Below are 22,954 nucleotides of genomic sequence, written 5' to 3' on the forward strand. Positions count from 1 at the left end.
TTAATAAATATATTTGGTATACCCACTTTACCCAAGAAATGCTATCTAAAAATGAAACAAACAGTACACTTCCCAAATATGGAGCGACGTATTGGACGCGTCCTTAAAAGTTATAAAAATGCGTAAAGTCAAAACATGTGACATATCAGACCAGACCCCCAATGTATCCAAGTGTCCCTGATAAATTAAGACAGATTGCTGCAACCAATATTAATGGTCCAATTCTACGAACAAGGAGAGGCTTCACCTACATATTTGTTGTAATTGAACTAGCATCAAAATACACTATACTTACACCCTTAAAGAAAGCCACTGGATTTACAATTAGTAAAGCATTTCAAAAGGACTTTATACAACAAGTTGGGAGAGTGAAAAGAATCATCTCAGATAATGGGCCCCAATACAGATCAGTGCATTGGAAAAACACATTAGACAAATTAAAAATCAAACCCACCTTTATTTCCAAATATGAACCAAGTGGAAATCTGGACGAACGTACCATGAAAGATTAGGAACACTTTGTAGACTATTTTGCAGAAAGAACCATTGTACTTGGGACCTATATCTACGAGACTTCCAAGAAGTAATTAATGAGACACCACATAGTACCACGACGTATCCTCCAATTACAGTATTAAAGAATATAGATCCACCAGAAAAAATAAAAGAAATCATTAAATTTCCAATTATTCCCCGAAAGCAACATAGACAAATCGTCGCTTCTGCCCTACAAAACATTCGCTCAGCAGCAGTGAGACGTAAAATCACTCAAGACAAATCTGCCACAAAGAAACGCTTCACACTGGGCCAAAAGCTATTCGTAAAAACTCATTACCTTTCACATAAGAGTCAAAATAAATGCAGAAAATTTTATGCAATCTATAAAGGGCCAATGATAATTTCCAGGATCGCTCACGAAAATGCCGTAGAGCTAACGAACCCAAAAACAGGTAAAAGTATTGGCATCTACCACGTGAGCCACCTAAAAGAATGTGAATGAAAGAAATGCTAAAAAAAAGAAGAAAAGGAAACAGAGGGGCAATCGCAAATCGTTTACTAACCACTAAATCAAAAAATAAATTAAGAATCAACAAAATAACTCATTAATTAAAAGAAAAAGAGACACAATACACACTAACAATCTCTTGTAGTATCAAGTACACTACAACATGCACACAAACAATAAATGGTACACAACAATTAAAAGAATGAAGAAGTGGTAGGACATAATTAGAACAAAGAAAAGAAATAATATATGTACAATAATTTTTGCCACTATCAGAAAATTTTTGCATTATATAAAATCGAGTTTTTTTTTGTAAATAACAAATATATGTAAAACAAAAATTGTAAATATTTCTACGTGTCAGAGGGACATCGCCACCAACACCAATCACAAGCTCGCATAACAACAAATGCTTCGAGATAGCGACGGAGAGGATACAGACATGTTGAGAAAGCACTTAGGGCAATAACAACAACATGAAGACCAACGCCACACTGGAAATGCAGGTTGCAACCAGGTTGGACTTCAGGAGGACAACGTGCAGCACAGACATTTCATATGTCACGACACTGCTACACAATGGGAGAGTTTGGGGAGAATCATAAAACGATGAGACGACAACGAAAGTACAAAAAATTACTAAGATCTACAAATTCTTCAAGTAACATTTGGAAAGGCAGTCAGATCCTACAAATCCTATATCACTCTTATACTAAAATTCACATATTCCTAGCCCAAGAAGAACAGAAGAATGCAAGAAAGAAGAGAAGAACAGAAGATGCAAGACGAAGAAGGGCAGAAAACAGCAAGATAACTTTCTCTCCTATCATACAAAGCAAATTGCTACAAACGTCTTTCCATGAACTTTGAGGCATGGCAACTACTACAACCAACTCTCCAAAAATAAACCTTGAATCATCAAACAAATACAAGCGAATGGCAAACGGAATATTAAGTAGTACCAACCAACATTATTTAGAAATAGTTGCAGCAAAATGAACAGTACTCTCCCAACCACATCATCAAATCGCCATACCGAACCAGGTGTGAAGTACCAAGTCGTCACAGCACAATATTGGGTGACGATCGTCGGTAGTCAACTACAATAATCGAACTGCCATACCGTCCCAGGTGTGACAACAAAAGAGTACCAAGACATCACTGTTAATGCAGTAAACCACAGTCATCATCATCGGTTAAAAGTACCACTCCATGACTACAATGTCAACAAGTAAGACCTGGCATCGCATGCTAGAGTGCTTCTCTCATGATTTGTGACACCCATACAAATGAGTCAACGCCTTCCAGTATTTCAGTGGGGATCGTCGAGCACTGAAACTGATGCAGCAAAAAAGGAAAAGACTGATAAAAACAAATGTAGAGTTAAGAATATGATAATTTGTAAAAATATTTTTTTCCCTTTTTTTGTAAAAGTAATTATTTTTATTATGTATGTTAAGTCCATAATTTATAGACACCTTAAAACCTTTTGTAAAGAAACTTAGTTAGTATAGTTATATAATCTCACAAACTCATGGAAAGTCTATTTATTTCTTTGATATATAAAATTAGAAAAGGATTCGTGCAGGATTTTTCTTCTTTAAGTAACATTCAAAAACACCTTTTTGGAGTAATAATATTAATATCGAGGATAGAATTAAGAGGAAACGCTTCTTCATTCTTACAAAAAAAAAAAGTGACACACAAAGAAAAAGATAATGCCTATATAAATAAAACAAAGTAACACAACAGAGGTGTTGCGAACATTCACGCGAAGCTTAACTAAAGAAAAGATATAACCACACTAAAACATGATACACTGTACACTAACGAGTTTAGAAAAACTAATATTGTAAAAACAATTTTTGGAAATGAAAAAGAAAAACAGAGACATGTACTGGCAACGACAAAGAATAACAACCTTTGTAAACTCTATATGTGCCTAACAACAAAACATAAATTGTAGAATTAAAAAATAGAAACAGTAGCTAAAAAGAAATCATTAGAAAAAATTAGTAAGAATGGCTGAATAAAGTTTGTTAGAAAATCTATAAGAACAACTTCTACCTGACTTTGTCAATGTTTTCCTCGGCATTGACAAATCCCAGACATAAATTTTGTCAGGAGGGAGATAGATAAAACATTGTGGTCTCCTGACCTTCATTGCTTACATATTCCGCCCTCACAATCATATTCCGCACATCAAGACGCTTCATTCGAACCCAAACACGATAAGATAAAGTCAATGTTGTATGAATTCATGTAAACGATATGCAAATAACTAATAAACCGCAAGTGCGCACCTTGGTTGAAATACTCGAGGCTGGCGTACACACATACATTCCAGACACGACAGTCACAGGAGCTGTTAGTTCGAGAGAGGCAATCGCACGCTGGGAGGCAGGTCCCAACCCATCTACATCGGCCGGTGACCGCCCGTAGAGCAGGTAGCTTTTGCCCGAGTGAAAGGACGACCCCGTGTTTGGCTTAAAAGCAAATTCTGCTACATTGTGTGGGAGCGGCCAGCCTACGCATTCGTTACACATAGCACGCAGTTTCAGAGATTTTCACAGGGACACAGCAAACGCCAAACGCCGATACTACAGATTTCCGGATTGGTCGCCTTAAACGAAACGTCATTCTCCCGTTTTAGAAGAGCAATGCTGATTGGCAGACGATAGTCCTGACGCCTTGAGCTGAAGGAGTAATGGAAGAGACGGGAAGATATACCCCTTCACGTCTGGCGTGGAGACGGGCCATTCCATTGTCGCTCTTGGAGCGAGAACACGCAACGAGAGCGTGTGCGCTCGTACGTGTTCTCAAAGAGCGAGGAACAAGTGTCTTCTCAGTACTTCACTGGGAGAGCACCTATGTCGAGAGCAAATCGAAGTGCGACTCTATATTGAGTCCTTACGATTAAGCATTGTTCACTGTGTTGGCCACCACACTTCTTGTGCGGTGTGAACAGACAGAGTTATAGTTAAACGCCTGCGAGCGAATTTTTGAGTGGCATCGCGGTGGACTGGTTATCTGACCGGTGTACCACGCCAATAGGAGACCTTGACTTCATCAAGGCGTAGGGAGAGTTTGATTGGCGAAGGTCAATCCAGATATTTGTTAGCAGCGAGCGGCGCAGACAGCAGGCATCGCAGCTTACGGTATTGTGTGCTACAGCTATTGCGAGCCCCATATTTCCTCCACAACAGTACACTTCACTGCATTTCACACGCGACAGCCTCGATCGTACCTAGCAACATTCTAACGGGTGATTATTCAAGTTGAGTAGGCGCGGCTCTCAGCCATTCTGCCAAGTCAATGACAATTGAACTTTATATAGAAATTTCATTAGCGAATCCTATCCTTAAGAGGTAACTTCACATTCCCAAAAGAACACGGAAGTAACGTGTTCGGTTCATAATTAAAAGTGCCATTATGATTTTCTCAGAATTTTTGCAAAATGAATAATAATTTTCGTTAGTTTCATGTTTTTCTTACACTAGCTAGCACTACTCCAGTACCCAAGTATCCCACTAGTTACATAAGAAATGTTGTGAATTTTTGTGTCATTTCCTTACAGCAGACAACTCCAGAAGATATTTATTGCTGAAAGTTTTTCAGGCATTTCTCTTTAGAACGTTAGGAGCGTCTTTCTGACTTCTGTAGTAGTGTGGGGGTGAAAATTGCATCTTGCAGGAGCCACAGGGTAAAGGGACATCTCCGATGAATCCCACGCTCACAAAACTGACTGAATATAGAATATTTTATAATGAAATTTAACCCTCATATATTAAACGCACTTTTTTTCATCTGTGTTATGTACTTTTTCATTCAATAATAATATTAATTCATCCAAAATTTGAGACAAAGGTAAAACTGTCATGGAAGCTTTTTGATATTGAAACTTGAAACTAATGTGGCCCAAAAATTTTAAATGCAGTTATTTAATGAAATGCACGTATTACGAATTGTGAGGTGTTCTCAGTTATTCACAAATCCATTTATTCGCTATTTTCACTTCCTTGAAATATGGTCTACAGAGTTACCGTCAACTGGCCGGCCTCTTCTGTTAGGGACAGCTGTGTTCCACGTGGACGACTGAATTTTCTTCCTCGCTGTCTGAAGATTCGACAGACTGATCAGTTCCGGCATTGTCCATAAATGCTGCAGGAACCTCGCCATGAGAATTACTTTCATCAGAAAAGTCACTTAGGTGACGTTCAAGATTGAGTGCCTTAACAACGCTTCCCGTACAGCATCTTCCACTAGTAAAATGTCACTTATACGTGCCATTTTCACGTAGGTGTACTTCACATTCAGCGACTAAACAGTTACACAGTGTGTATTCCAGCGTCACAATGACCCTTCAAAACACATCTCTGTCATATTAATTAAACAACAATGTTTCACAACTTCGAATATCCGTAGTCTGCTAGGTCTCGTTCAAGGCTGAATTTACATTGGTTGCAGTGGGCTGTGTAAGTGTGGTGGCGCATGCACGGTAACAAACTGAAAACTCCAGGGTCAAACTGATTCAAGGGTATACTTGTGGGGTTAAATTGGATCGATCGCACAGGTAATGTTGTGGGGAAGGCAGAGCAATGACTGCGTTTTATTGACAGAACACTAGGAAGATGCAACAGATCTACTAAAGAGATTGCATGGTCTACGCTTGTCGGTATTGCTGGGTTACTGCTCTGCAGTATGGTGTCCTTAACACATAGGATTGACGGACATCGATAATGTTCAAAGAAGAGTAGCTCGTTTTGTGTTATCGGGTAATAGGAGACAGGGTGTCACGGATATGATACACGAGTTTGGCTGGCAATCGTTGAAACGAAGGAGGTTTTGGTAGGGAGAAATCTTTTCACGAAGTTGTAATCTAGAACGTTCTTCTTCGAATGCGAGAATATTTTTTTTGTCACCACCCTACATAGGGGGGAAATGCCTATTGTAATAAAATAAGTGAGAGCTCGTGAGGAAAGACTGAAGTGTTCGTTTTTCCTGCGCGCGTTTAGAGAGTGGAACGATAGAGAAATAGAGTGAAAGTGGTTAGTTGAACCCTCTGCCACTCACATGAGTGTGAACGGCAGCGTAGTCATTTGATTTAGATGATCCATACAACTCTGTAAATTCAAAATTTGTGATGTCGTCGTTACCAGTGAGAATTAATGAAGGTTAAAATTGGAGTTGCACTGTTTTATATCTTTTATTCCAAATGACCATCACTATGATATTATAAATTGCAGAACACATTGATCCAGGTTTCTGTCGATTTGTACATGGACGTGAAGAAGTCATGGACGATCCCCCATTCGACATGTGATTGCTGTAGCAAAATTTGTCGCACTTCAAACTAGGGATGTTCGATGATCTTAGACGTTTGAAACTATAGATGTTGGGAGTTTAAAAATTGATTTTTAATATCGATACTAAATTCTTTGAAAGATCAAGGTTGAAAACAAAATATACACCTTCGATGCTGGCCAAAAATGTAGACTATTTGTTAGCACCAGCAATCATTTTTTCGTCATTCAAACGAATATTTTTTTTGGACATGTCTTATAATGACTATGCTGCAGTGGTTAAAGCAATATAAATAGCATTCAGAAGAAAGTAATAAATCGCGTTTTGCCCCTATGTGTAATTTCACAGAAAATAAGTCTACTGAAAAGACTGACAAACTACTTGATAGATTACTGCAGTGAAAAGGAGTGTAATGTTTAAAGCCTTGTAGCAGCAAGTGATAAGAAAAGGATCAGATCTCAAATTAATTCAAAGACCATCCATTATGTGATATGAATCGTTCTATATGACTGAAAGACTTTTGCAGCTGCCAGTGATTAATAATGTAGGTATTCTAAAATCAGCTTTATAACTCTGATGACGTATGTTTCAAAAGTAGGGATCAGGAGAAAGGTGAGGTTTGTGGCATAATGTTCACACATACCTGAAGTATTGTTATGCCTACTTTTTGCAGAGTTAATTATTGAATTGGCAACTACCTCATCCCAGCAGGCGGTACAGTGTGTGGAATGCTTGACGGAAACCAAATCTAACACCAGGTCCAGCAGTACTTCCAGAAACGCTACAGAAGCACACCACCATCACGCCTGACCATCAGACAGTGGTATACGAGGTTCAAGGAATCGTGAAGAGTCATAAGGAGGATGAGTTCCGGGTGACTGAGCACGACTGATGCAGATGTGGAACATTATCAGGGGTCCATCCAAATCTGTCCATCATGAGTTGCGACAATTCCAGCTACCACAAACCATGGTACGCAGGGTGCTATGAAAGAGAAGCTTTGCTCCTGCACAAACTGGTGCTGTATTTTCTGATAGGCCAAAGCGCAAAACATTTTCGATTGAGATACTGAGTCGCACTTATAAAAGGTCACAGACGAAGCTCGCTTTCAAGCGTCCAACAAGGTAAACCGACAGAATGAGCGAATGTGAGGCTCTGAGAAATCCGACTTTAGCATGGAAATTGTGCGTGACGGTCTAGAGGTAAACGTGCGGTGTTGTCCGCTTCACGATTGTGTGATGGGACCATTTTTCTTTGCCAACGCGTCGATAACCTCGACTGTTTATCTCGACATCGTGCTGCAGCTTGATGGAGCCTTTCTTCACTGGGCATCAATGGCTAGGAAGAAAAAGGATTACACATTTCCAGGTCACTGGACTGGCAGAGGAGGACCGATTCCCTGGGCTACAAAGGCTCGAGATATAACCGCACCAGATTTATTTTTTTATGGGGGCCTGTAAGAACTGGGAGCTTGCATGAGATCAGCAATCGTACACCTTAATGAGGACATGCAGGGCCAAACATGAGATGAACTGGAACATCGTTTACGTATTCTTCATACTGGAGAGCGGACAAACACTCTGTTAAACGTCTACTAAAACTGTGGATATGTGTGAACATTACGCCGCAGACCGGAACTTCCTACCAGTCTCGATTTCTGTCCTATATGTCATCAAAGTCGCAAAGATCATTTTGGAACGGTCTTTATCATTAACGGCTGTATTGGTGCACTGCCCATACTAATTGCCGCGGATATTGTAGATGTGGCAGATGTTTGTGATATTATGGGGTTTGTAGAAGTGGCTACTCGTGAAATCTCCATAGAAAAGAATGTTGCGAGCAGTAAAGTAATCCTAGTAACTAATGTGTTCCATCTGATGGAAAATCCAGAATGGAATAATGTCAATATTATGAATAAGTTAGATTGCTACTCACCATGTAGTGGAGATTTTGGGTCGCAGAGTATTAACAACTAAGTTTTCGGCTAAAAGGCTTTCTTTAGAATTAGACAACATTCACAGACATACGCAAATGCAATTCACACACACATGACTACTATCTCTGGCTACTGTGGCCAGGTCTGGCCTCAACATGGTTTGGAGGATGTACATGGCACTGACGGTGGCCACAAGCTTAGCGTCTGCGCGGGATTGCTGGAAGACTTCCAAGGGCAGGACAGAGTCGTTACTAAGGTCTTTGTGGGATGAAGAATTGGTACCTTTTGTAGACTCAGCATGGTGACTTGCAAGATGTAGACGGCGATGACGACGGCCACCGGCTTGGTTTCCTCGCATGACTGCAGGAAGACTTGCAACGGAAGAATGGAGTCAATGTTGAGGTCGTGCTGGCACAGCACATCACCCAGTGTCTGGTGGTACAATTCCAGCAGCTGCCGGCCATGAGCTTGCCGCATGTCGCGCATCGTGGTCAAGTGCAGGAACGTCACAACGTCATGTGCTGGAGGTTCTAGGTGAAGTGTCTGGAAGTCCAGAAGCCGCACCGACAGCTCCCTCTTGGCGTTCTCCGCAAACAGCATGTTGTTTAGCCACAGGTCTCTGTGGCACAGCACATTGCGATACCTGCACAAAAAACATAAACACTGCATCAACGAGCATCAAATAATGTTCAATAGCAACAGTGGCTGTAGTAAGCGCTACAGCCAATTCTGCAGCAAACCGATAGGTACTTCCTACTACACTTTAAAAGCAACAATATGTAGGTGACAAGGACGTTAAATATGAGTAATGCTTGCTAAAAAATGTTCTGGTTAGTGTGTACTAGGACAAGATAGAGTTGTGGGATAGGCGTCAAATCAGAGAACAAATCAATAGAAACCAGAGTTTAAAAAGTATTATCGTGATCGAGGAACTAATTATTGTCTGACAGCTATACATGGAGAATTGCATCGGGAGAATGGAGAGGAAGATAGATCTTTGGATGGAGACAAAGAAATGAGCTATTAAGTAGCTAATTTCTTTTAGTACAAGGATTCGACCTAAATTATCTTTGCAGGAAACACAGCGAGCACTTCGAGCTCAGGAAGGAACGGAGATTGACTAGCAGCTACTCTCTACCACATGACCCGCTGAAATGTCATTCACATATCTTTTTCTATCGAAGTTTACTAACATTAAATGAAGCTTCTGGACTACGTAACATACGAGTTCAAGAAAATTTTCTCACCATTCGGGTGAAAAATTTTTGTGAGAAACATTGATTTTTCTATTTAGTCTCCATTTAGGTCAGCATAGACCACTTTATCAGCTTCTCTCCAGTGACTAGAAAGGTATGGCTTCTGGTCCAATGTATGAAACTTTGTGTGCCGCCTTACGGCAGGTCTTGTCATGGGGGAAGCCTCGTCAGATAGGTCCACCATGTGACTGTCTAGGGAAGTGATTCCAGTGGTGGTTTCCCGTTACCTTCCTTTTTGATGCAGGTGTCCATCCTACTCTATCCTGTGCAAGCTTCTTCATATCCCAATATCTACTGCAGCCTACATCCTTCTGAATCTGTTTAGTGTATTCATCTCTTGATCTCCCTCTACAATTTTTACCCTCCACGCTGCCCTCAAATAATAAATTGGTGATCCCTTGATGCCTCAGAATATGTCCTACCAACTGATCCCTTCTTCTAGTCAAGTTGTGCCACAAATTTCTCTTCTCCCCAGTTCTATTCAATACCTCCTCATTAGTTATGTGATCTACCCACCTAATCTTCAGCATTCTTCTGTAGCACCACATTTCGAAAGCTTCTATTGTCTTTTTGTCTAAACTATTTATCGTCCACGTTTCACTTCCATACATGACTACACTCCATACAAATGCTTTCAGAAAAGACGTCCTAACACTTAAATCTATACTCGACGTTATCATATTTCTCTTTTTCAGAAACACTTTCCTTGCCATTGCCAGTCTACATTTTATATTCTCTCTACTTCGACCATCATCAGTTATTTTGCTCCCCAAATAGCAAAACTCATTTACTACTTTAAGCATTTCGTTTCCTAATCTAATATCCTCAGCATCACCCGATTTAATTCGACTACATTCCATTATCCCCGTTTGGCTTTTGTTGATGTTCATCTTATATCCTCCTTCCAAGACACTGTCAATCCCGTTCGGCTGCTCTTCCAGGTCCTTTGCTGTGTCTGACACAATTACAATGTCATCGGCGAACCTCAAATTTTTAATGTCTTCTCCATGGATTTTAATTCCTACTCCGAATTTTTCCTCTTGTTTCCTTTACTGCTTGCTCAATATACAGATTGAATAACATCGGGGAGAGGCTACAACCCTGTCTCACTCCCTTCCCAACCACTACTTTCCTTTCATGCCCCTCGACTCATAACTGCCATCTGGTTTATGTACAAATTGTAAATATCCTTTCGCTCCCTGCCACCTTCAGAATTTGAAAGGGAGTATTCCAGTCAACATTGTCAAAAACTTTCTCTAAGTCTACAAATCCTAGAAACGTAGGTTTGTCTTTCCTTAATCTATTTTCTAAGATACCTCGTAGGGTCAGTATTGCCTCACGTGTTCCAACATTTCTATGGAATCCAAATCGATCTTCCCTGAGGTCGGCTTCTACCAGTTTTTCCGTTCGTCTGCAAAGAATTCGTGTTAGAATTTTGCAGCTATGACTTATTAAACTGATAGTTCGGTAAATTTTCACTTCTGTCAAGACCTGTTTTCTTTGGGATTGGAATTATTATATTCTTCTTGAAGTCTGAGGGTATTTCGCCTGTCTCATACGTCTTGCTCACCAGATGGTAGAGTTTTGTCAGGGCTGGCTCTCCCAAGGCTATCAGTAGTTCTAATGGAATGTTGTCTACTCCCCGGGCCTTGTCTCGACTTACGTCTTTCAGTGCTTTGTCAATCTCTTCATGCAGTATCATATCTCCTATTTCATCTACATCTACATACTCTTCCATTTCCATAATATTGTCCTCAAGTACATCACCCTTGTATAGACCCTCTATATACTCCTTCCACATTTCTCCTTTCCCTTCTTTGCTTAGAACTGGGTTTCCATCTGAGCTCTTGATATTCATGCAAGTGGTTCTCTTTTCTCCGAAGGTCTCTTTAATTTTCCTGTAGGCAGTATCTGTCTTACCCATAGTGATATATGGCTCTACATCCTTACATTTGTCTTCTAGCCATCCCTGCTTAGCCATTTTGCACTTTCTGTCGATCTCATTTTTGAGACGTTTGTATTCCTTTTTGCCTGCTTCATTTACCGCATTTTTGTATTTTCTCTTTTCATCAATTAAATTCAATATATCTTCTGTTACCCAAGGATTTCTTTTAGCTCTCGTCTTTTTACCTACTTGATCCTCTGCTGCCTTCACTATTTCATCTCTCAAAGCTACCCATTCTTCTTCTACTGTATTTCTTTCTCCCATTCTTGTCAATCGTTCCCTAATTCTCTCCCTGAAACTCTCTACAACCTCTGGTTCTGTCAGTTTATCCAGGTCCCATCTCCTTAAATTCCTACCTTTTTGCAGTTTCTTTAGTTTTAATCTACAGTTGACAACCAATAAATAGTGGTCAGAGCCCATATCTGCCCCTGGAAATGTCTTACAATTTAAAACCTGGTTCCTAAATCTCTGTCTTACCATTTTATAATCTATCTGAAACCTGTCAGTATCTCCAGGCTTCTTCCATGTATACAGTCTTCTTTTATGATTCTTGAACCATGTGTTAGTTATGATTAAGTTACGCTCTGTGCAAAATTCTACCAGGTGGCTTCCTCTTTCATTCCTTATCCCCACTCCATATTCACCTACGACGTTACCTGCTCTTCCTTTTCCTGCTATCGAATTCCAGTCACTCATGACTATTAAATTTCCGTCTCCCTTCACTATATGAATAATTTCTTTTATCTCATCATACATTTCATCAATCTCTTCGTCATCTGCGGAGCTAGTCGGCATATAAACTTGTACTACTGTGGTAGGCGTGGGCTTTGTATCTATCTTGGCCACAATAATGCGTTCACTATGCTGTTCGTAGTAGCTTACCCGCATTCCAATTTTTTATTCATTATTAAACCTACTACTGCATTACCCCTATTTGATTTTGTATTTATAACCCTGTGTTCACCTGACCAGAAGTCTTGTTCCTCTTGCCACCGAACTTCACTAATTCCCTTTTTAAATTTTCTAACTTATCTACCCGATTAAGGGATCTGACATTCCACGCTCCGACCCGTAGAACGCCAGTTTTCCTTCTCTTGATAACAACGTCCTCCTGAATAGTCCCCGCCCAGAGATCCGAATGGGGGACTAACCTCCGGAATATTCTACCCAAGAGGACGCCATCATCATTTAACCATACAGTAAAGCTGCATGCCCTCGGGAAAAATTACGGCTGTAGTTTCCCGTTGCTTTCAGCCGTTCGCAGTACCAGCACAGCAAGGCTCTTCTGGTTAGTGTTACAAGGCCAGATCAGTCAATCATCCAGACTGTTGCCCCTGCAACTGCTGAAAAGGCTGCTGCCCCTCTTCAGGAACCCACATTTGTCTGCTGTCTCAACAGATACCCCTCCGTTGTGGCTGCACTTGCGGTACGGCTATCTGTATCGTAGAGGCACGCAAGCCTCCCCACCAGCGGCAAGGTGCATGGTTCATGGGGGGAATAACGAATTAGGAATTCGTATTTCTTGAAAATGAGTTTTACCTTAATACTATAACACCAACTCTGAGAACACAAAAATAAAATCAAGTTCTGTGTCTCATTCCAGTTGCTCCTGCACAACAACAGACGGCTGCACTGTAGAAAAAATTACTGCCACCAGTGAATTGCTGTACTATAGAAATGTGGACAGTTCATTCATTCTCTGTTCCATGAGAATTCTGTGTCACCAACATATGGTTCCACTGTTAATAAAATACAAAACATTCTTAACTCAATTTTTTTTTATATATAAAATGTTGCAATAGTCTAAAAGGTCTACAAATCACATAGACAGCGCGAAAAGTGCAATTACCTAGGACCTAGTTGTGGTTAAGATTACGAAAAAATGCTGTAAGATTGAAATCAGTTATGTGATGTCGCAATATTCTAAAATCTCTGCAAAACTACATCTGCAGTGGAAAAGAAAGTGGAAGTTAATTTCGACATATAAACATATTCGACAAAATAGTGACCAAAATTCTAAAGCTCTCCAATGCTAGATTTCAATGTCTAATAACAGCTGACATTGTAGAAGGTAGGTCTAAGGATTCGTAGTCGTAAAACGAACCTGACCAGGCTTATAACTGCAGAAAATTACATGTCAGTTAAAATATTACACTGAGCAGGCATGCACAGAAGCCAATTGACAGCCTGAATGTAACTAATTAGAGCTGCCCTTGATGTAATTCACAATATAGCCTAAAATTAAGTATTTGCACATTGAAATTCTTCTCAAGATCCATTTTAGGAGAAACAAAGATAATACATTTTGTCGTTAACTACAAAAAATATAATCGGTGCTTTTGATTGGCAGTTATTACTATTATTACAAACGACACATCCCAACTGGGTGCTAAGTACGTTAAAAACTATCGACGAAGTTTGCAATTGGAACTATGGCACAAAGGCTCTCTGAAAGCTTTATAGAATATATTTCCTGCAATTACCTAATAAATAACACCATCATGAACAGGGAATCAGTGATCATAAGGCCGTTGCAGCATCCCTGAATATGGAAGTTAATAGGAATATAAAAAAAGGGAGGAAGGTTTATCTGTTTAGCAAGAGTAATAGAAGGCAGATTTCAGACTACCTAACAGATCAAAACGAAAATTTCTGTTCCGACACTGACAATGTTGAGTGTTTATGGAAAAAGTTCAAGGCAATCGTAAAATGCGTTTTAGACAGGTACGTGCCGAGTAAAACTGTGAGGGACGGGAAAAACCCACCGTGGTACAACAACAAAGTTAGGAAACTACTGCGAAAGCAAAGAGAGCTCCACTCCAAGTTTAAACGCAGCCAAAACCTCTCAGACAAACTGAAGCTAAACGATGTCAAAGTTAGCGTAAGGAGGGCTATGCGTGAAGCGTTCATTGAATTCGAAAGTAAAATTCTATGTACCGACTTGACAGAAAATCCTAGGAAGTTCTGGTCTTACGTTAAATCAGTAAGTGGCTCGAAACAGCATATCCAGACACTACGGGATGATGATGGCATTGAAACAGAGGATGACACGCGTAAAGCTGAAATACTAAACACCTTTTTCCAAAGCTGTTTCACAGAGGAAGACCGCACTGCAGTTCCTTCTCTAAATCCTCGCACAAACGAAAAAATGGCTGACATCGAAATAAGTGTCCAAGGAATAGAAAAGCAACTGGAATCACTCAATAGAGGAAAGTCCACTGGACCTGACGGGATACCAATTCGATTCTACACAGAGTACGCGAAAGAACTTGCCCTCCTTCTAACAGCCGTGTACCGCAAGTCTCTAGAGGAACGGAGGGTTCCAAATGATTGGAAAAGAGCACAGATAGTCCCAGTCTTCAAGAAGGGTCGTCGAGCAGATGCGCAAAACTATAGACCTATATCTCTTACGTCGATCTCTTGTAGAATTTTAGAACATGTTTTTTGCTCGCGTATCATGTCATTTCTGGAAACCCAGAATCTACTATGTAGGAATCAACATGGATTCCGGAAACAGCGATCGTGTGAGACCCAACTCGCCTTATTTGTTCATGAGACCCAGAAAATATTAGATACAGGCTCCCAGGTAGATGCTATTTTTCTTGACTTCCGGAAGGCGTTCGATACAGTTCCGCACTGTCGCCTGATAAACAAAGTAAGAGCCTACGGAATATCAGACCAGCTGTGTGGCTGGATTGAAGAGTTTTTAGCAAACAGAACACAGCATGTTGTTATCAATGGAGAGACGTCTACAGACGTTAAAGTAACCTCTGGCGTGCCACAGGGGAGTGTTATGGGACCATTGCTTTTCACAATATATATAAATGACTTAGTAGATAGTGTCGGAAGTTCCATGCGGCTTTTCGCGGATGATGCTGTAGTATACAGAGAAGTTGCTGCATTAGAAAATTGTAGCGAAATACAGGAAGATCTGCAGCGGATAGGCACTTGGTGCAGGGAGTGGCAACTGACCCTTAACATAGACAAATGTAATATATTGCGAATACATAGAAAGAAGGATCCTTTATTGTATGATTATATGATAGCGGAACAAACACTGGTAGCAGTTACTTCTGTAAAATATCTGGGAGTATGCGTACGGAACGATTTGAAGTGGAATGATCATATAAAACTAATTGTTGGTAAGGCGGGTACCAGGTTGAGATTCATTGGGAGAGTGCTTAGAAAATGTAGTCCATCAACAAAGGAGGTGGCTTACAAAACACTCGTTCGACCTATACTTGAGTGTTGCTCATCAGTGTGGGATCCGTACCAGGTCGGGTTGACGGAGGAGATAGAGAAGATCCAAAGAAGAGCGGCGCGTTTCGTCACTGGGTTATTTGGTAACCGTGATAGCGTTACGGAGATGTTTAATAAACTCAAGTGGCAGACTCTGCAAGAGAGGCGCTCTGCATCGCGGTGTAGCTTGCTCGCCAGGTTTCGAGAGGGTGCGTTTCTGGATGAGGTATCGAATATATTGCTTCCCCCTACTTATACTTCCCGAGGAGATCACGAATGTAAAATTAGAGAGATTAGAGCGCGCACGGAGGCTTTCAGACAGTCGTTCTTCCCGCGAACCATACGCGACTGGAACAGGAAAGGGAGGTAATGACAGTGGCACGTAAAGTGCCCTCCGCCACACACCGTTGGGTGGCTTGCGGAGTATCAATGTAGATGTAGATGTAGAAGTACTCGGTACACAGAGCAGAGTAGAAACACAAACACCATATTGAAGTACTACCGACACACACCGACAACACAGTTGTCTTATTATGGAAGGAAGGAATAAGGTGTTCGATTTTTGGAGGGAATAAGGTGCTTTATTATGATTTATCATTTAAAGGTGAGTAAAATGCGAAGTCTATGAACACACGGGAAATGATCAAAGATAGTAACAGTTAGAGATATAGCACCTCCAAAGAGAATGTAAGAGTAATAAATGAACTTACTTACCATTTATTGTGTGACATCTTACACATTGCAAGTTCAATGAATCTTCAAAAAGTAAATATTGTCGCAACGAAATTGTCTTTATAACTTTTTTAAAATGCATGCTTATCGTAGTATGCAAAACCTTGTAAGTAGGCTGTTTAGGTTTTTATGTTGGTAACGCCACGTAGCGCTTTATATGAAAATCACTGACTGTGCTGTGTGAAGTCTGTGGCTGTTTTGCATTGTTGGAATATTTGCTATTGTAGTGCTGCGCAGTTGGATGCAGTGTTGCCAATTTAGCGACTTTGTCGCTAGAAATGGCGACTTTTGCCTTCGTCTTAGCGACAAAAAAAACTTTTTAGCGACAAAAATTATTTAGCGACTAATCTGGCGCCTTTTGGAGTACTGACGACTTTTGAAGTACAAATCAAAACTATTTTGGGCCAGTATTTTCATTAACAAAACTAAGATTTTAACTATACAATGGGTACTACACTGACGTTGTTCTAGATTTGCTAAGTTAAATTAAGTTCTTAGCAGATCGTGTAGCATTTAGTAAACCTGAATGTGGGAATTGCCTACAGAGCAAGAAAACCTTGACTACAGAACAGTTCATTATTCATTACCCACTAGCCTGTTATCGTCGATAGCGTATCGATCTATAATTCTTCAACTTTTGAACTCCCTTTATTTTTCGAATTGACAAAAAAAGATACATATGTACGAGGGTTGTTTTTTAAGTAAGAGCCGTTTTTATTTTAAAAAAAAGATACAAATTCTTTCGTAAAAAAACTTTTATTTTCTGATTCTACACACTTTTACCTATTTTTCTACATAGTTGCCTTGTTTATTTAAGCACTTGTCATACTGTACAACTAAGTTTTTAATTCCCTCTTCGAAGAATTCGGCCGCCTGCTCCGACAGCCAAGAGTTCCCAGCTGCTTTCACTTCATCGTCGTCATTGAAGCGCTGCCCGCCAAGATGGTGTTTTAGGTACCGGAAAAGGTGAAAATCGCTAGGAGCAAGGTCGGGGCTGTATGGTGCATGGTCCAAAACTTCCCAGCCAAAAGAATCAATCAAATCCCGAGTCTTTTGAGAGGTGTGAGGCCTAGTGTTATCGTGCAGGAGCAAAACTCCATTTGTCAGCATGCCGCGCCTTTTGTTTTGAATTGCACAGTAGGCATCTGAGTTGATTGTCGTTCCTCGTGGCATAAAGTTCACTAGCAAAACACCGCGCCGGTCCAAGAACACAGTTGCCATAATCTTGCGCTTTGACAGTGTCTGTTTGGCATTGACCTTGACAGGTGAGGTTGTGTGCCGCCATTCCATCGATTGTCGCTTGCTTTCGGGAGTGATATGGGATACCCATGTTTCATCTCCAGTGACAATTTGACTCAACATGTCAACCCCTTCTTCCTCGTAACGAATCAAAAAGTCCAATGAAGTGGCAAATCTCTTCCCTTTGTGGTCCTCTGTGAGAAGTCTGGGTACACACCGAGAACACAGTTTCTTAAAGTTTAGGTTTTCAGACACAATTTTGTACAAAAACCGATCTTGAAACTTGTGGAAATTCCAAAGAAAGACTGGAAATTGTGAATCTTCTGTCCTCACGAATCTTTGTTTCGACTGCAGCCACCAAATCATCAGTGATCACAGAGGGCCGGCCTGAGCGTTCTTCGTCATGGATGTTTTGACGGCCATTTTTAAACTCTCTAACCCATTGACGCACTTTACCTTCACTCATTGTATTCAAGCCATAAACTTCTGTTAACTGACGATGAATTTCTGCAACTGATAGGCTTCTCGCGGTCAAAAAACGTACCACTGACCGTATCTCACACGCGGCGGGCGATTCAATAATCGTAAACATTATAAAGTAGCACAGCGATGCGTACACGTCAGCTACAGAGCTGCAACTTGCATCAGTGTGAACGGGATGGATGCCGGCAAGTGGCGTGGTGGCTTGTTGCGGCGTCCGTGCGAACTACGGGACTATACGCGCGAACGGCCCTTACTTAAAAAACAACCCCCGTATAATAAAATACATTTCTGTCCAGCAGCGTCTAATTTTTCGAAATGTTAACTCGCAGTCAAATTATTACCACATGCACAGTGGTAACGCAAGAACAAGTCGGTGGGGGTATCTCAGACATTATTACGTTTTAAACAATGAACAATAGGACTGAGTGAGTAGTTTGTTTCATGACCTCTAGTTCGCCTGAGTTTTAATGTATTTTCAGTGATTATAAATTGGTGAAACTTATGTTGTGGTGGCTTACATAATGCATTTGCCGCAGAAGAAGAAGCAGCAGTACGCTCAAAAATATCGAGATGCGTGGGAAGCAGAACCTGATTCAATGGGTGGCGGAAACCAGTCGTTGGTGACTTGTCGAAGGCAAGATGTCAAGTATGTGGAACAGAGTTTTATGCTAAATTGTGTGATATTAGAAAAAATTCGAAAACTATTAAGCGTAAACAAAAAATTGATTTAAAAAAACACAAACCACCTTACCTGTGAAAATTGTTCCGACAACTACAGTTACAATAGCAAGCAGAGCGGAACGCGCCCTTTCTGTATTTATTGCTGAACATTGTTCTATTTTATCTGTAGATGATTTAGGAATACTGTGCAAGATGGTGTTTTCCGGTGATGAGGGCACTAAAAACATCCAATTACATCGTACAAAGTGCACTAACATTATAACTGAAGTTTTGGCTCCATATTTTACATAATCATTGGTTGGAGATGTAGGCAACCAAAAATACAGCGTACTAATAGATGAATCCACAGATGCATCAATATCTAAAATGCTTGGTATCGTTATACGGTACTGTAGTGTAAGCAACCAAACCATTAGATCAGCATTTCTCAAACTCGCTGTAGTAGTAACTGCAGATGCAAGAAATCTGGCTGCTGTTCTTGTGAATTCTTTGAAAGATCTCAAACTTCCAATCGCTAATATGGTAGGAATTGGCACAGATATTGCTTCTGCAATGGTTGGAGTAAACAATGAATGGGCTTTTCGAACAACTCAAGAGAGAATATGGTTTGAAGCATTTGGTATTGATCCGTTGCATTTGTCACTCTCTTCAGCTTGCAGTTTCGCACGCCTCAGTGAATACCATACCTAGAAACATAGAGTTTCTTGCACGGGAAACCAACAATTGCTTCTCCATTTCACCCAAAAGACAAGAGGAATATAAAAAGGTTTATGAGACAATAAATTGTGGAAAACAGCCACTAAAAATTTTCAAGGTCTGTGCGACACGTTGGCTTTTAATTGAACCAGCAATACGAAGAATTCTGGAGCAGTGGGAAGAACTAAAGCTACATTTTTCACTTGCAATGGTTCAAGACAATTGTTACACTGCCGATCTTTTGTACAAGATGGATTCTGACGACTCTTTACATGTGTTACCTTAAACATGCTTTAAAAGACGTACAAATAGCAATAAAAGCTTTTGAAGGAGAAGACAATGACCCTACTAAATTACTAGATACACTTGTATTTCTCATGCAGTCACTCGGACAAAACGTAGTTTTTCCAACTGTTGATTTGTTGACAACACCAGTTCCAAGCAAATGTATGTAAGCAAATCCGAACCTTGGCTTTATTTTCTTCAGACAAACTTGACTCAGACAATTTCAGTTCAAACATAAGGTTTATTTGAAGAAGAGATGCATTCAGTTTAGTCAAACTCATAAAAGAAATTCAACAAAGACTGCCAAGTAACGTTACGATCCTGAAAAATATGCCAATGTTGGATGTTGAAGAAACACTAAAAGTGAATAAAAATAATGCTGCAGCGGATGTAGCCAAAGAATTGGGTTTTAGTGGCGATTTCATAGACGGTATGCTGCAAGAATGGCATAATATCAACTTAACTTCATTAGGTGGAATAACACTACTAACACTGTTCGATTTTTGAGTGAGGTTTTGCAGTATAAAAATGCTGCAGGGGAGAATCCTTTTTCTTTGATTTCACAGCTAGCAATGACTGTTTTATGCCTACAACACTCAAATGCAGAAGTGGAAAGAATATTCAGTTCTATGAACATTATAAAAACTAAACAACGTAACAGATTATCGTTAAAGACAATTAATGCTTTGATCATATTGAGAAACCAGCTGAAGAAACAAAATAAAGATTGTGTATCTTTTGACATACCGTCATACGTATTGCAGCTTATTGGAATGAACGAAAGTTACTCTTTTGCGACAAAACCAGTCGAACTGCAACATCATCTTTTGAGCGACGTTCAACCCTCAACATCAACTACAGTTCTGTCAGAGCATGGAACGTAATAGTTATTCGATCTTCTGAATGACGACGATGAATATCTCACATACCGGTATGTATATATTTTGTAACCTGATTTGAGTTCTTGCTTTCTTTTGTTACAAATATAGTTGTATATTTCTAGTATATTTGGCTACTGTGATTGACGCAACACATAAATTGTTGTTTCAATTATGATAACATGTTTAATTAAATGTTAGCGTATTTTATATGTATGTTGTTGCAAGCGAAGCGTCATTTAATTAAGACAATATAGCAGTTACGTATGTGAGAATTTTTATTAATATAACCCCCAGCCCCACTGGCTTATTGCACCATTCACAGCACGAAATTTTCAGTACACCCCCAGTAAAATCAGTTTTAGCGACTTTTGATATTGAATCTAGCGACTCGGGTTTTTTAGATTTGGCAAGACTGGTTGGACGTGAACATCGCGTAGCGTTGTGCAGTTGGAGGTGAGCTGCCAGCAGTGGTGGATGTGGGGAGAGAGATGGCAGAATTTTGAGAGCGGACGATCTGGACGTGTTTCCATCAGAAAGAGTAAATTTGTAATACTGTATATCATGAACTGATTTATATATGATGACTTTTGAATATTATTAAGGTAAATACATTGTTTGTTCTCTATCAAAATCTTTCATTTGCTAACTATGCCTATCAGTAGTCAGTGCCTTCAGTAGTTAGAATCCTTTATTTAGCTGGCAGTATTAACGCTCCCTGTATTGCAGTAGTTCGACTAAAGAAGATTTTTGTAAGTGATTCATGAAAGGTATAGGTTATTGTTAGTCACGGCCATTATTTTGTAGGGATTATTGAAAGTCAGATTGCGTTGCGCTAAAAATATTGTGTGTCATTTTGGTGTTGATCAGAATAAGTAAAGAGAGAAATGTCTGAGTACGTTCAGTTCTGCTCAGCTGTTTGAAAATCAAATGACGTAAGAGGTTTATCAGCACTGTAATTCATAAATTTTTCTAAGGGTATGTTTTAGCGTGTACGAAAAGTCGATTTCGCACACCTCATAAGCACCATGAGGCATCAAACACACGGAATGCAAAACACCTATCATGTGACACAAGGCTTTCTCTGTAAGCATACCACTGCATGATAAACCACGCCTTCAACTACCTAGCTTCAACTAATTTTCCGGGTAATACAACTACCCATTTCCCACACACGTAGATAATTGTAGATAGGAGACTTTTTAAGATTTTTGTCAGGGCAGCGAATAGGAAAGCGTAATCTATTCTGTAACTTTATTAAAATTATTTCTTTATTTTTGTTTGGTGCAGTTTTAATGACATCCAGCTTAATTCTTACCTTATAATTTTAATCTTGATTTGAATCACCCATTCCCGTCTCCAGCCAGTAATGTGAGAAATACAAACTAGGAATATTCCCGAATTCCACTACATATCTAATTTTCTGCCTTATGGCTTTAACAATTAGCCCTCTTCCTTCCTGCAGTTCATCTATGCGAGAGCATTCTGGCAGTTTAACATTGCCTCTTATTTCGTACATAGCACTTTCGTTAAAACCCTCCACATATTTGTGACTGTACATTACCAACTCTTCATTTCCACATTCTTGCGGAATTTCTGCATATAACTTAAAAGTTTCCAATTTTTGTAAACGAATGTCAATTAAGATTGTTGTTATTCCTTAAGCTGTTAGGTGCACAACATTCTGGCCTCTAGGGTCAGGTAGGATATAACCATTCTTTACAAGCAGATTCTACAGGTAGTAAACATTCTGGATTCCATTGAGTTTGGCTAGTACTCCAACACGTTCACTGTAAACACAGATATTTTATATTCCTCACTCCTAGCCGGATATCGTCATGCACTGTGTTTAAGGACATACGTAATTCTTGCTTGCACATCAGCAACAGCTTTATTCTTTTTCCAAGTGCAGGTTGTATTCTTACTTTATGACAGCTGTTTTAGCACAATTTCCAGTGTTCTTTTTTGTGTGCATAACAAAGCAAGCGCTCTTAAGGGCATGATTTCTACAATAGGGAATAGTTTAAGTCGGTTCAGTACATATACTCTCTTTCTTAGGACTTGGGCGACAACAGTGTTCGTGGATACCAGTTCTAATGGCTACGATCCTCGCGAGGCGATAACAAGTTGGCTTGTGATTCACACGGCGGTCATAATGTCCTAAAACGTGAGCCATGATTGGCTGCTTCAAGATCACTTCAATAGGCTGCGTTTGATGCTACTAGCACTCTGCTCTACATCTGTATCTGCATGGATACTCTGCAAATCATATTT

At 40.0% G+C, this 22,954-nt stretch overlaps 1 protein-coding gene across 1 annotated transcript in view; it reads right to left on the reverse strand.

Moving 5' to 3' along the window:
- LOC124774950 overlaps nt 1-8,792 on the reverse strand; it is a 49,179-nt gene extending 40,387 nt beyond the window's left edge. Inside the window, exon 1 of the mRNA XM_047249659.1 lies at nt 8,529-8,792. Within this exon, the coding sequence (XP_047105615.1) occupies nt 8,529-8,732 (204 nt within the window). The 5' untranslated portion in view covers nt 8,733-8,792. The remainder of the gene's footprint in view (nt 1-8,528) is intronic.
- Between the last annotated feature and the right edge of the window lie 14,162 nt (nt 8,793-22,954).

The sequence above is a fragment of the Schistocerca piceifrons genome, chromosome 2, assembly GCF_021461385.2.
Source record: "Schistocerca piceifrons isolate TAMUIC-IGC-003096 chromosome 2, iqSchPice1.1, whole genome shotgun sequence".
Lineage (NCBI taxonomy): Eukaryota > Metazoa > Arthropoda > Insecta > Orthoptera > Acrididae > Schistocerca > Schistocerca piceifrons.